Consider the following 15,326-nt stretch of genomic DNA (forward strand, 5'->3'; position numbering starts at 1 on the left):
ATTAAAACTAAACACAGAGGGGGAGGAAATGATACTCACAGATAAAGTGATGGATAAAATCCTAAACATAACCTTAAAAGGTCATCCCATAGAACAGGTAGACATACATTACTATTATTATGAGGATATCTCCATTGAGTCAGAAGACTCATCACGAGAGCATCACATTAACCTTTAGAACTCTAGAGATACATTCCAAGAGAGTGAGGGCCCAAGACTTGCTGTATTTTAGAAGAGAAATAACCATTGAGAATCATTACCATTAATACACTATAATTCTTGTCTTTGAGAAACACCAGTACACTCCATCAAAGGCATTGTTGACTAAGTTTCAGTTAGGTGATGCATAAAATCATGAAGATCCATCTTCCAGTGAATGAAGGTTTCCTATAAAAGCTAAGAAAATTGTCTTCATGCTTTCTTTAATTTATCAATTCAGATAAATTTTAACCCAGAGGGGAAAAAAAAAAAGCTGCTGATTATAAGTAAAAATAAATTAATTTCTGCAGTGTCAGCATGCAGAAAAACCATCAACGGTAGAACTAAATAAAGGGACAAGGAGTGACAGTGAAAGGACATTCTTCAAAGTATTTTTTATAAAGCAGTTTGATAGAGACAGAGGAGAACTCATGGCACACCCTTCAACTTGCTTACGGAACTTTTCCTTCCACAAAAACTAATCCAAGTGAAGTGTAAAGGCAAATAAATTAAGGATGTCAGCTGGAAAGTCTTTAGAAAAGAACTGAATTGCTATTTCTAAAAGTATGCAAGTGAAGAGTAGAACATCAAAGCTCACCATGATGTCATACTGCAAAGGTAATAAATTTTTAATGAAGATGGCAAATTAAACTTGGAAAGAGATCAATCATAAGTTATCAATCTGAAAACTGTTTTCTTTCTAACTCTGCTTTCAGAGACTACAAAGACTACAGAACAAATATGAGTGCCCTGCAAAATAATTACTTGAATGAAAAAAATGCAGGATCATTAAAAATAAGGATAATAAATATTCAGGAATGTGAGAGTAGATATCTAACAGCATGGTTACAAAGGTAATAAATTTTTAATGAAGATGGCAAATTAAACTTGGAAAGAGATCAATCATAAGTTATCAATCTGAAAACTGTTTTCTTTCTAACTCTGCTTTCAGAGACTACAAAGACTACAGAACAAATATGAGTGCCCTGCAAAATAATTACTTGAATGAAAAAAATGCAGGATCATTAAAAATAAGGATAATAAATATTCAGGAATGTGAGAGTAGATATCTAACAGCATGGTTACTTAAAGAATGGAAGGACTATTGGCAAAGTAGGTATCATATATCAGAAAAAAAAGCCAAAAGTCAAACTTGATTGACTTTTGGCTCTTTGGCTGACAAGCTCTAGCTGGGCTGATGGCAGAGACCAAAAAGTAAGAGATATTCTTAATGATATTCTTATCATTTTAATAACTATTTTATCAACACTATCTTAAGATAAGCCCTTTTTATAATTTTTTTTTTACATGAAAAAAAATATACGTAGTTTTTTTTTTCTGTTAAGAAGGGGGTCTATGTCAAGATAGGTTAAATATCTTAACATGATTTTGTATATTAAAAATGTTTTTTTTAGGTAATTGAAAATTAAATAAAAGATGTATAAAAATATCGTTATGTTGATAAAACATGTTAAAATGATATTTTATTGTAAAAAGGATATAGCAGCAGTGCTTGCAGTTTTGCTATTATTGATTGACTAGTGCGCTTATACCGAGTACAATGAAATAATTATTGAGTGGAAAAGAAACTTCACTGCCCAAACAAATAAATGTATCCAATCTGCCATTACTAAAAAAAAAAAAAAAACCTTCTCTTTGTGTTTGTGATACCCGGTTGTTGTGAGATCATTTCATGCAGTAGCCATTGAGAGAATAATATATGCGTGACTGCGATATGAAAATGAACAGCTGATGCATATGAGAGAGAGAAGACAGATCTATCTTCTGTATGTGTGGAGAGGTATTATAAAAAAAAAATGAATGGTAGAATATAAGAGAGTTGGAAATAATTCCCTTTAAGAAATAAGAAAAAATATAAGAGTTGAATAGCTATGTTTTGTGATGATTTCCTTATATGTTCACATTCCTATTGAGAATGTTTATGTATCTTCACTGTTATAATTTTTGATTTTTTGAGTGAAGATTAGATGAAAAGCTTTTTTTTTTTTTTTTTTGTGTTTAGAAGTTGTCAAGTAAAAATGATGAAATGTTCCATATACGTTTTTTTCTGGTTCTGTACTAGACAGCTGAATTTTATGAACTGTCAATGTTTTAGGTATTTGTTTTAAGTAGTAACTAATATGCTATAAGTAAAGCATGTATTGAATCACAGGTATGCGTTGCCATTTTCTTGTGTGATTGTGCACAAGAAAATTTATTGCCACTGTTTCCCATAGTGAACTTAAGGATTGATGAGGAACTTGTGTCTTGGCTTCCAGGAAGACTGCAAAGTTTTCTATTATGTTTGAGTCTCTGACTAATGTTAACTTCTGCCTTTGCAGATATTTTGTATTTAATGCCAGGAGATCCATTATTTTAAAGTTATATGTGCATGAATGAGTAAAAGGGTCACTACTATAGACCTGGGGAAAGAACCCAAAAGTTAAGGGGGAAAATATATACAATGTAGAAATCTCTAAATAATTAACACCTGACAATACTGCAGATTTGAAAAATAGAACAAATTACAAACAGAAAGATAACAACAATGCAAACTTGATCATGACAGTATCTCTTAAAGGTTAATATTATTACATGGAAACATCCATGGAGTCCAAGAGCTCACTGCAAGAAGCCCAGACTAATCATTATTCATACAATACACAACATCCTTTCCTTAACAAAGCAATTACAATGGTAATCCATTTCATTCATTTATCACTCTCTAAGCAAAAAAAATCTAGTCTTTGCAGACTAGATTTTTTTTGTGACTTTGTGACTCCTACCCATGAAAAGTTATAAACCTATAGTATACTTGTACCATGGGTGGACTAAAGATTTTTTTTCTATTTTCATTAATTATATATCTTTTTTATTTATTTTTGGTAACCCTGCTCTAGAGACCAAACTCGGAACTTTCCAGGCATCCAATAAGTGGGACAACTCACATCAGATGATGAAATTCATCATCCACCAACCACAAACATCTAGACATGGAGGAGATTCAAAACCTGACCACCTCACCACACCTTATGTGACATCCAGGGGTGACCCCCTAACCAGCTCCAATCCTGTATGAATTGGAACATTTCTTCAGTCTACTCTATAAAATAAAATTTTCCTTTAATAGCTTATGTGTCTATAATATATCCTGTTTTCTGTACATCAACTCTGGAACTCACAAACCTTCAGTCTATCCTCATAGGGAGCTCCACAGATTGATCACAATTTTGGTCACTCTTGTCTCTTTATCCTCTCCAGGACCTCCACATATTCAAGGGACCAAGGCAACTAAATCTGTGCACAGTAGTTCAGGTGTGACCATACCAAAGCTTTTAATACAGAATAATAACCTCTTTATCTCTGATTATCAGTGTATTCTTCAATACATTTATAATACTTGTTAACTTTTGCAATATGCCTTCTGAAATTCAAATATCTACTCTCAATTTTCTGCAGTCCAGTTCCATCAAAATGTGCTACACAGCTTGTAAATTTTTAATCCCAAAGTGCATTATCTTAAACTTTGCCACAATAAACAAATAACCATTATCTCCTCTAGAACTGTCAGTCCATTTAAGCCATCCTGCAGGAACTCCACATCGCTATAACTTTACATCACCTATGAATAACTGGATATTTATCCTCAAATCATTTCCTCTGTCATTAAGTTCAAGTACACAGGTGACCAGTGGTATGTGCCCTGTGACAGGCAATTATTATAGGTTTGCAGAAACTTTTCATGGGCAGGTGGGAGTGCACCAGTCTTATTCTTAGTCTTTCAACCATGAGACTTAAGTGTGTGTGTGGAGGGGGAGATTCTGGAATTCAGTAAGTGCAGGATCGCTCCATAAAATCAAAGTAATTCAAAAAAATTAACTAAGAAAAAAAGACAAAAACATAAAAGTGAGAGAAATCTACAGTGTTGAGGAAGACTGAACAGCTTAAATTAAAATGATAAAACAGAAACATATAGCCTTGTACACAAAGCTATGCATTTCTACTTGTGAGTAGAACCTGACAAGAATGAAGCACTAACACATGTAACATGAACTGATATTCTTTCTTTTAAGGTTACACGGTGATCAGCTGATAATCTGTTCAACACGTGTGTTTTTGTGTCCCTAAATTTACAAATATGACCTGATATGTTTCTACATGCTGAAACAAGTTAATGCTTGTTACTTAGATCTTCTTGGAAAGTTATAAAGTTTCTTATGATAAATAAACACAACAGATCATTGTTACTCAATGTAACAATGATACCCTTGGAAAGACCAAGGTTCGAATCCTGTCTAAAACATAAAGAACCTTCATAAAAGCTTTTCAGCTAAAAGATTCAGTCTCATACAGAGGTGGGTGGCAGGGTTTTTCCTTGACAATACTCTTCTCAGCAACCAGAATCCATTTTCCATTCCTGATTAACTCTCACATCCAATCTATCATAGGTTAATATTTCAGATCCATAACTTCTTCAGCATCAAAAAACTTGGTATTCTTTTTCATTCAAATAGTACTTCTTTCCTACTATTGACTTTATAAATCTCAAATCTGTCCAACCTTAGAGTACTGTTCCCATATTTGGGGTGGTATATCTAAGACTTCCCTTAGAATTCTTGATTGTATTCACAGACGAGCAATTCAGCTAACTGATGACACCCCCCCCCTTCACTCTGTAGTTGCTTTTCCACAGATGCTCTTACTGCATTATTATGTCTCTTCTATAGGTGCTGTTCCATGGAACTGGCTGCTACCATCCTCGACTTTCTTCTAATACTATATGAACATGAGCATCTGCTGGTCAACATCCATAAACAGTGCAACTTCAAACTCATTAAACCAAATTCTCATTCTCCACTTTCATTCCTTACACCTCAGTTCTTTGAAAGTCTTCCCATACTTTTTTCTCCAATGATTACAACCTTGAGGTCTTGGAAAAAATTCCTTTCTTCCTTGTAGCCACTTGCACACACATGACACTGTTATGTCATAGTTCTTGGGACCTCTCGTGTGAGGCTAATATTAAAAAAAAAAAAAAAAAAAAAAAAAATCAATAAAAAAAAGTTATAATCTACATATGTAACAATATAAAAAAAACTTTAAATGCAGCTACAAAAGCCAAATTTAATCAATACTATGAAGACAGACAAAAACATGTTTTTTTATGATTAATCATAACATATGTGAAATTCGTTGGATCATAAATTCATAATCTATAGAATTTACCAAAAATTCCTCTATAGAGATGTACTCTTTACAAGATGAACATGGGATTCTTTTTCCAGCACAACCTGAAGTTATGTGTTTGTTAAAATTCATTCGAATTATTTCAGCCTTGCAGTCTACACAATCAACAAGTGCATAGTCACAAGATTGTTCATGATCCTATAAAAATAAATTTAATGATTTATTATATTTTGTAAATAAAAAGAAATTCTATTACAAAATTTAAAAGTATAATTCTAATATCTCAAACTAAATATATGAATTCATTCATTGAGGATTAAATCTGTTTGCTCTTAAAAGAGTGGTTGGAAATTTTTCCACTTAGTTATACTATAAATTAAAGATCCCAAGAAATTATATTCTTGGTTTAATCCTTTATCCAAGTGTAAACAAACAAAGTTTGCACCTGAAGTATTTTCAGGACTGGGCAACTCATATAGGATACTAAGGCAAGTGATGTGAAGTCGTTATCTTCTATATACAAGTTGCCCAGTCCTGAAAATACTTCAGACACAAACTTTGTTTGTTTACACTTGTATAAAAGATTAAACCAAGAATATAATTTCTTGGCATCTTTAATTTATAGTATAGTCAAGTGGAAAAACTTCCAACAGCTATCTCTAATCCAGAGTATTTTAATAATATGTGACACCTTTTGGCTACTTGTATATGAAAATATGACTTCTGCATTACTTCAACCTTGGTATCACCTCTGGGGATCTGGCTCCCACTGATGAGACCTCAATGAAGGTCAAAACAGGTCTGGGTAGTGACACTTCACATAATGTGTGTAGCATTATACATGTCCATAAGGATATGTGCCTTGTGTTATGGGATACTAAGGCAAGTGATGTGAAGTCATTAGCTTCTATATACGAGTTGCCCAGCCCAGTCCTGAAAATACTTCAGGCACAAACTTTGTTTACTTACACTTGGATAAAGGATTAAACCAAGAATATAATTTCTTGGCATCTGTAATTTATCTTAAAAGAGTGATTTCAAACACTTTTCAAATTAATCTCTTTATAATGTAATTTCATTTTTAATCTTCTGTTATAAGAAATTACAATTATCTTGTAAAATAAATTAAGGAGCTTGATCATGAAAGATCGACGATCTATAAATCATTTATGTTTAAAAGTTTTTTAGAATAAATATCCAAAATGGAAGAACTTTTATTTCATTGACCTCAGTCATACCACAACAGAAGCAGTGCAAAACATCTGCAAGACACTGCCCTTGACTGGCTCAAGGTAGTAATATCATTCTTAGAGACCAACTTTATTCTATACATTACTTTCATTGGATTCTGAGACATTGCATCAATTCATCAAAGCTAATCCTGCCTCTCATATATTGCAGATCAACAGTAGTTAATGATAAGTTCCACACAAAGTAACATTAGAAATCCCAAGGTAAACATATGCTTAGTGAAATTTCAAGAGTAATAGAATGCTCTGAGCTGATTCTAGAAAGGATATGCCATCACCAATGATCTCCATTTTCAACGAGTAAGTGAGTGAATGTGTGTGTGTGAGAGAGAGAGAGAGAGCACAAACCTTATACCATTCATAGTTCTATGAATGCTATCTGATACTAATCAAATGAAAGTGGTTCTCCAATAAATTACACAGAATTCTGGATTATAAATAAAAAAAAAAAGGAGGGGGGGTGGAAACAGCATATAGTCCAGACCTGATATGATCATCACTGATTCAATGTTGAGGAAGCCAAAATGAGTGTAAGTTTCGTAACTCCAAGGACCAAGCCTAAAATCATAATGGGATCACCTTTTAGAGGATGGATTCAAACTATAGAATATAATGGTTTATATTATGTTCAATAATGCTTTTCAACTGTGATTTTATGAAGTGTTAAAATAAAACTCGAAATACAAAAAAACATTTAATTCATCTTACACTACAAAGCGAATATACTAGTCATTATTATATCATATATATTTGGATACTAAAAAAAAAAAAAATTTTGGTTTCCATAAGTTACAAGATGTATATTGTGCTATTACATCAGTAGGCCTGATGCAAGTATTCTTTGATTGAAGTTTAAAAATGTTAATTCAGGCTGAACATCTTAAATCAAAATTTTCACTTTTAAATTAACCATTATAACAACTCTTGCACTATCTCATCTCATTTTTTTCCAGTTCAAAAGAATCCTTATATCATTTTGGTGTATTTTAATGTAGGGGTCACTTATAGTTCAAAGCTAGATAAATGTGAAGAGACCTCTACACAGCCCTAACAAATGCAGAGAACTGACCAGTGCTTGGGAGCCAATCTTTACCTTTTCATAGAGCACCCCATTAAATGGTAACCAGCTGGTACCAAATGAAAGAGGATAGGTTAATGATTTTGTATTTAGCTAACCAAATTGCATTCCTATTGGCTTAAGCCAATACAAATTTCATGATAGCTGGGTCACTGTCTGGTTAACCACCCAAACAGCCACGCAAATAATATATACCAAACAATCTACACTTTCATATCCATATTATTTCTATAATACCCAAAGGTTACATTAACATCAATGGACACTTTGCATTCATGTAATCATGGATATATAGACACATCGAGGCCAGTATGGTGATTAAACAAGGCCTCAGCTGATTATGTTACAGAACCAGGGTAAACAGTGAAAGGTCAGCTACTGGAACAAACTCCAACTCAACATCGGTATAATTCAAGATAACCATCATCATTGGAAAAGAAGTTATCAGAATTAGAGAAGTATCACGTGAACATTATTGGTGTTGCAAAACAAAGACAAAAAAGGTGCGATTCATCTAAATAACAAACAGAAAATGTGAAAATGTAACCATGAAAATCATCATCTTGAATGGGAATCAATATTCGGTAATGACATGGGCTTGGAGAATTGAATAATGGGAATTATTTGCCTACAGTCCCAGTGAAAGTTCTGAAAGGAAGAAGAGGAATACCTTTTCTTCAATTATTACAGAAAGCAGGTGACAAAGCAAAAGTTGATCCTTTTTGAAAATCTAAACAACAGAGTAGGAAATAAATACTAGACATATGGAAATGTTTAGGGAAAATTTGAAGAAAGAGCAAAGCTAATAATAATGAAAAGTACCAAGTGATTTCTGTTAAGGACATGTACTAGTCCAGGTTTCTTAAACTATATTCAGCAAAAACATGTAAGAGTTCCTTAGAGCATAAAGACATTTATGATTCAGTGGTTTCCAAAAACATTTTCATGGAATAGGAAGAATTACAATTTTCATTAAGTGATTTCTACAACAGTTATGTTACTTTATCATTTGTAATATTGTGTATCATATATTTTCTTAATTAAAAGAAACATGTATTAACCACAGTGAAAATTATTTAATTGTAAATATTTCATCCTAAGTATCTTAGGACATCATCAGTACAGTAGTTTAAAACAATAATCAGAATAACATATAGTTAGGGCGCATGATTACAATAGAATCTCATTAAACGTGCGTAACAACGTGTTACAGAAAAAAAAATTTATTATTTAACACAATTTTGTATGACAATTTCCCATACTTTAGGAATAGTAAGAACGTCGTTGCGGTTTAAGTTTGGTCTGTGTAGTAGGGCTTCAGAACTTTCTTTGTATAAACGTTCATGTTTATATAAAGATCTATGTAAAAGTTTAGACTTTCCCCAATGGATCCTATGGTTTGGATTTTCAATTCCGTGTTGAGAGAGGCCAGATTTTTGTGGTTTAAAGAGACGGATGTGGTCTTGATGTTCTGAGATGCGTTTCTGAACAGACCTACCTGTCTGTCCAAAGTAAGACAATTTGCATGAGCATGGAATTTCATAAATGCCAGGCAACATCAAAGGTGAGAGTTTGTCCTTAGGAGAAGGTAACAAGTTGTAAATTTGGTTGATAGGTTTGTAAGAAGTGGCAAAATTGTATTTCTTCATAATTTGGACAGACAGGTAGGTCTGTTCAGAAATGCATCTCGGAACATCAAGACCACATTCGTCTCTTTAAACCGCAAAAATCTGGCCTCTCTCAACATGGAATTGAAAATCCAAACCACAGGATTCATTGGGAAAAGTCTAAACTTTTACATAGATCTTTATATAAACATGAACGTTTATACAAAGAAAGTTCTGAAGCCCTACTACACAGACCAAACTTAAACCACAATGACATTCTTACTATTCCTAAAGTATGGGAAATTGTCATACAAAATTGTGTTAAATAATAAATTTTTTTTTCTGTAACACGTTGTTACGCACGTTTAATGAGATTCTATTGTAATCATGCACCCTAACTGTATGTTATTCCGATTATTGTTTTAAACTACTGTACTGATGATGTCCTAAGATACTTAGGATGAAATATTTACAATTAAATAATTTTCACTGTGGTTAATACGTGTGTTTCTTTTAATTATGATCGCACCACAGGTTTCATTATTTAAAAAAAAGATATATATATATATATATATTTTTTTTCTTATTTAAAACATTTTACAGGTCATGTCTCACTGTCAAAATTCCTTTCCAATAATTTATGATAATAGTCATAGGAGTTCCATGAAAAAAAGAATTTTATGTAGAGTCCCCACACACTCTCAAAAAAAAGTATTAAAAAAAAAAAAAACACTGTACTAACCATTACAAACATTTCCCAACATAAAGAAATGCAAAAATTTGCATGGAGAGAAGATACAAGAAATAAGGAAGTATCATTGAGCATGTTATTGTTGATGGCACCATCTTGACACTGGCTCAAGACAAAAAGTTATACAGGGGAATAGAAACAGGAAGTAATCAACCATTTAAGTCTTGAGCAGGATAAAAATGAATTTAATATTGAAAGGAAAAATAAGAAAGAAAGTTTTTAAAAAAGGCCAAGCAATTTCAGAGGCTAACTATACTCAAATACATAAATATTATTAACAAAAAAATTAAAGTGTAAAAACAAGAACCAGCCCTTAGAGACTGAGTGGCAAACTGAAGAAAATACTGACTGATTCAGACAAATGAATGAGTGTCTGTCTCTAGAGGAACAGAAAAATCAGAACGCCACAGTGAACTCCAAAAAAAAGTTAAAGTGGCAATCCTGGAAAAGAAGGTGCATTGAAAGTTACTAGCAAGTAACTCAGCATGTGCTTGGCAAGAATACAGAGAAAAATGTAAAAAACCAAAACAATGTGAAAAAGTAAGTAAACAAAAGTCATGGAAATACTTTGGCAGGAATGTGGAAGCTAAATATCAGTGTCAATAAAATGTTTTGGAGGTTATTGGAGAAAAAAAAAAAAGAAGAGTACTGTAAAAGGAATCAAAGATGCCAAAAATGACAAGTAAACTGAAGCAATTGTATGTACATGTCTGGGGTAATTACTTCAAAAGACTGACAAATGAAACCAAGTAGCAACAGAAAATGTAATCAGGAGTATGTTTCAATACTTCAAGAAGAAATAATAATCAAAAACCTGAAAGGTGAAAAGGTAGACAGAATAGATGTCACTTGATTATAAATGTGGAGACTAAATATGGAGGAATAAAAGTTTATAGTGGCTACTCTGCATAATTCAGAAGGCCTGGCCAGAGGGTGTTAATTCAAGATGATTAATGGAATAGAGTACTCATAGTACCCAAAAGTTAATAAAACTGAATGTGACAATTACAGAGGAATTTCTCTACTGAGTGTTCCTGGTAAAATTTATGGAAGTATTCTTGAGAAACGACTAAGAAAATTTGTGGAGGAGAAGCTTAGAGAAGAAAAAGCTGAAGTCAGGTCAAATGGAGGTTGTCAGGATCAGATTTTCATTTTAAGACAAAAAGTTGAGAAAGCATGGGAATATATCAAGGATCTGTATTTAATTTTTGTAGATCGAAAAGGCACATGACAAGGTGCCAAGAGGAAAGCTCTTCAAAATGCTACGGTTATATGATCTAAATGGGATATTATATTGAATAATACACAGTCTCCATTTAAGCTGCAAATCAGTAGTTAGAACTGAAAGAGGTGCAGGAAGATGGTTTGATGTCAAATCAAGTGCATGACATGGGTGCACATTATCTCTACTGTTATTCATTATCTATATGGTGGAAATATTGATATCAAAATTGGCAATGTTAATCAAATTCCTCAAGGGGGATATACAGGATATTATGATAGTATTACATGAAGAACTTATATCATTACTAACTTCTTAATCAACAATTTTCCTCCAAATCAATCTGTTATCTGTCAAGACTCCAACATTATCAGAATCATATTTTTCTGTCTTCTAAGGCAATTTTTACTGTAGCAATCCACCTATATCTTGGTCTTCCTCTGGGATTTTTTCTGCCAACCTCTCAGAGAACATTTATTTTGTTAACCTTTTGCTCTCCCATTCTTTTAAGTGATCATACCACCTGAGATTAGCTCTGCTAACATTCCTGGATGTTAACAATGTCAAATTCTTTCCTAATATCCTCATTTTTAATATGATATTGACATTGATGCCATCAGTTCATGCCTCCTAATCTTTCTAAGGACTCTCATATCTGTGGTCTATAGTCTTTGGTCAAGTGTTTTATTTCTAACCAAACTCTCAGATCCATAAGTTAATATTGGTTTGAACACTGTCTTATATACAGCTAATTTAATGTTTTGACTAATTTCTCTCTTATTCCATATAAATTTATTCAGTTGATTTTCTACCATACCAGCTTTGTTGATTCTGTTGTCTATTTCCATATTTAATTTACTGTCTTCACTAAAAATTGTGCCTAAGCAGCTGAAATGTTTTATTTGTTCTGTAGGTTCTCCATTTATAATGTAGTTGATATTTTCAATGTTTGTACATATTTTCATTGTCTCTGTATTGTTATTGCTGATTTACATATCAAATCTATTACAACAGTTATTCAATTTAGTCAGGGAATTTTGCAGACTTGTACTGGATTTATTTAAGTATAACATCTGCATAAAGTAAAGAGCTGAGATTAACATCTCCAATTTTGATCAGGGTTTAATACCACTTTCCTTCATAATGCAATCCATATAGATAATGACTAACAGAGGGGGGGGGTAATGTACATCCCTCTCCAACACCAGATAATATCAAACCATCTTCCTGTACTTCAATACTAACAGCTGACTTACAACTCAAATAAAGACAAAGTATTGCTTGATATAATGCCCCATTGAAACTACATAATTGTAGTATTTTGAACAGCTTTTCTCCTGGGATCTTGTCAAATGCCTTTTGCAGGTCTACAATTTAAATACAGATCTTTGTTATATTCCCACAATTTCTCAACTATTTGTTGTAAAGTGAAAATACAATCCAGATAGCCTCTATTTGGCCTGAATCCAGTTTGTTCTTCACCAAGCTTCCCTTCGACAATCCTTCTCAACTGTTTCTCAAGTATATTTGCATAAATCTTACCAGGAACACTCAATAGGGAAATACCTCTAATTCTCACATTCAGTTTTATTTCCCTTTTTGTATATGAGTACCATGAGAGCTCTACTCCAATCATCTGGAATTTGTCCCTCTGTCAGGGCTTCTGAACTGTGCAGTGCAGCCGCTGCAAGACTTTTATACCTTCGTACTTGAGCATTTCTAGTCAAATATCATCTACTCCTGCTGCCTTTCCACATTTCAGGCTTTTGATTGCTTTTTCTACTTCAAGTATGGATATGTACTCCTGACTGCATACCTATTGAGGTCTTTTACCACTGTGCTGTTACTGATTGTTTTATTTAGCAATTTTTCGAAGTAATTACTCCATATATCAAGGAAATGGCTGATATGGTTGGCCAAGTGGTTAGCTTGTCCGCTCTCCAGCCAAAATGCAGGTTTGAATCCCACCATTAGCATGGACATTTGCGATTTTCTGTGAATATACTAGTAGTGGTGGTGGTGGGTGGTAGATGGCAGTGTAGTGTAGACGATGATGGTAGTTGCGGTTCGTTGTAGTTAGTGGACTGAGGTTGGAGACAGAGCTGTAGATTAGGTGCCAACCCTCGATGAGTCTCTGGACTCCCTGGAGGTGTCACGTAACAATAATAATAATCTTTTTCTCCAGTTTTTGTCACCTTTGTCATCTCTAATTCCTTTTACTCTTTCCTCATTTCTGAGCTTTTTCAGCACCCTCCAGAACATTTTGCCACCTTTCTGATATCTATTTTTTTATGTTCTTGCCAAGTCTTCCTATGACTTTTGTTTAGCTTTCTTGCACTCGTCTCTATATTCTCAAAGAGCACAAGGCAACTTATTTGCCAGGAACTTTTGATATGCTTTCTTCTTTTCCTTCACTGCTTCTTTAACTTCCTGTGTCCACCGTGGAGTTCTTCTGATTTTTCTATCCTTGCAGACAGCCTCACCACATACCTTTCTGGCTGAATCAATCAATGTTTTCTTCAGGGCTTGCCACCTGTTCTCAAACTCTTTCATTTTTTCTTCAATAATGTTTGTGTGTTTTAGTCTACAGTTCACACCTGAGAGCTGTTCAACTTTTATTCGCTTTAAAACTTTCTTACATGTTCTTCTTTTCAATATAAAATTCAATTTTATCCTGCTTATGACTAAATGATGATGATCACTTTCAATTTCAAATCCTCTGTACACTCTAGTATCATGCAACAATAACACAGTCAATGAAACTTTCTTATTCTTTGCCTCCTTTCTCCATGTGAATTTATGTATATTTTTATTGGAACATTGTGTTAGTTATAACTAGTCCATGTCCTGAGCAGAAATCCAACAGGTATTTGCCATTATTATTAGCTTTGCTCTTTTCTCAAAATTTTCCCAAAATATTTTGAGAAAAGATTTTGCATGTCACAATCATTTCCTACTCTGCTATTTAGATCCCCAACATTGCCCAACTTTTCCTCTTTCACTGTGTCAGTTGTTTTCTCTAAAGCCTTAAAAAATTCCTCCGCTTCTACCTTAGTAGAACCTTCTGTGGGACCATAGGCACAGATATGTCTTATTGTCCAGTTCCCCCATTCTGATATTTACCCCATCACTCTACTTGATATTGCCTGCCATTCAAGAAGATTAGCCTCGTATTTAGTGTTGAATACCACAGCTACTCCTTTTCCCTTATTGTTATTGCCTGAATATAACATTTTGTATTTATTGCTCAGAAAGATCTCACCAGTTTTTTTTTTTTTTTGTTTCAGTCACCCCCATTACGTCGATCTGGTACTTATCCAATTCCTCAGCCAACTCCATTCCTTTGCCATTCAGGCTTCTTATGTTAATAGTACCGATCTTGAATTCTGGTGAATGGAATGTATTTGTTCTAGTAGCTGATTTTTCGCTGTTTGCCCTGGTTCCTTGGCAAAAACAACGGAAGCCTTGTTTAACCAGGTGATGCACCAGTTGGCATTACATTCTGTCATGTTGTACCATCATTTTATTTGTGGTTTAAGCCAATAAGAAAACAATTTGGTCTGCTAAATCCAAAATTGCTAGCCTATCCTTGTTCGTTCAGTATCCAGGTAGATACCTAATAGGGTGCACCACGAGAAGGTGAGGACTGGACATGAGGTCGGAAGCCCTGGTCAGTTCTCCGTATTCCTTTAAAGCCTATGTGGAGATCTCCTTTTGGTTATACAGCTTCGACCCTTAAGCATACCAGATGATATTATACTTCTGAATAAATCCAGCACAAGCTTGCAAGATTCCCTCACTAAACTGAATAACTGTTGTAACAAATTTGGTATGAAAATTTGCAACAAAAAAGACAAAGACAGTGAAAATAGGCAGAAACACTGAAAACCTCGACTGTATCCTGAATGGTGAACCTATAGAACAAGTAAAACATTTCTGCTATTTAGGCACAATTTTCAGTGAAGATAGCAAATTAAATATGGAAACAGACAAGAGAATTAGTAAAACTGGTATGCTAGGAATTCAGCTAAAT

General features: G+C 33.6%; 1 protein-coding gene across 2 annotated transcripts in view; it reads right to left on the reverse strand.

The window, feature by feature from the left end:
• Positions 1–15,326, reverse strand: part of LOC150105757 (TNF receptor-associated factor family protein DDB_G0272098-like) — a 176,145-nt gene that overhangs the window by 57,553 nt on the left and 103,266 nt on the right. For both annotated transcript variants that reach the window (XM_090394342.1, XM_090394341.1), the window contains exon 6: positions 5,425–5,583. In XM_090394342.1, the coding sequence (XP_090250468.1) occupies positions 5,425–5,583 (159 nt within the window). The remainder of the gene's footprint in view (positions 1–5,424; positions 5,584–15,326) is intronic.

Source organism: Typopeltis vanoorti, chromosome 6 (assembly GCF_054136105.1).
Source record: "Typopeltis vanoorti isolate ZY-2024b chromosome 6, IOZ_Tvanoo_1.0, whole genome shotgun sequence".
In the NCBI taxonomy this organism is placed as follows: domain Eukaryota; kingdom Metazoa; phylum Arthropoda; class Arachnida; order Uropygi; family Thelyphonidae; genus Typopeltis; species Typopeltis vanoorti.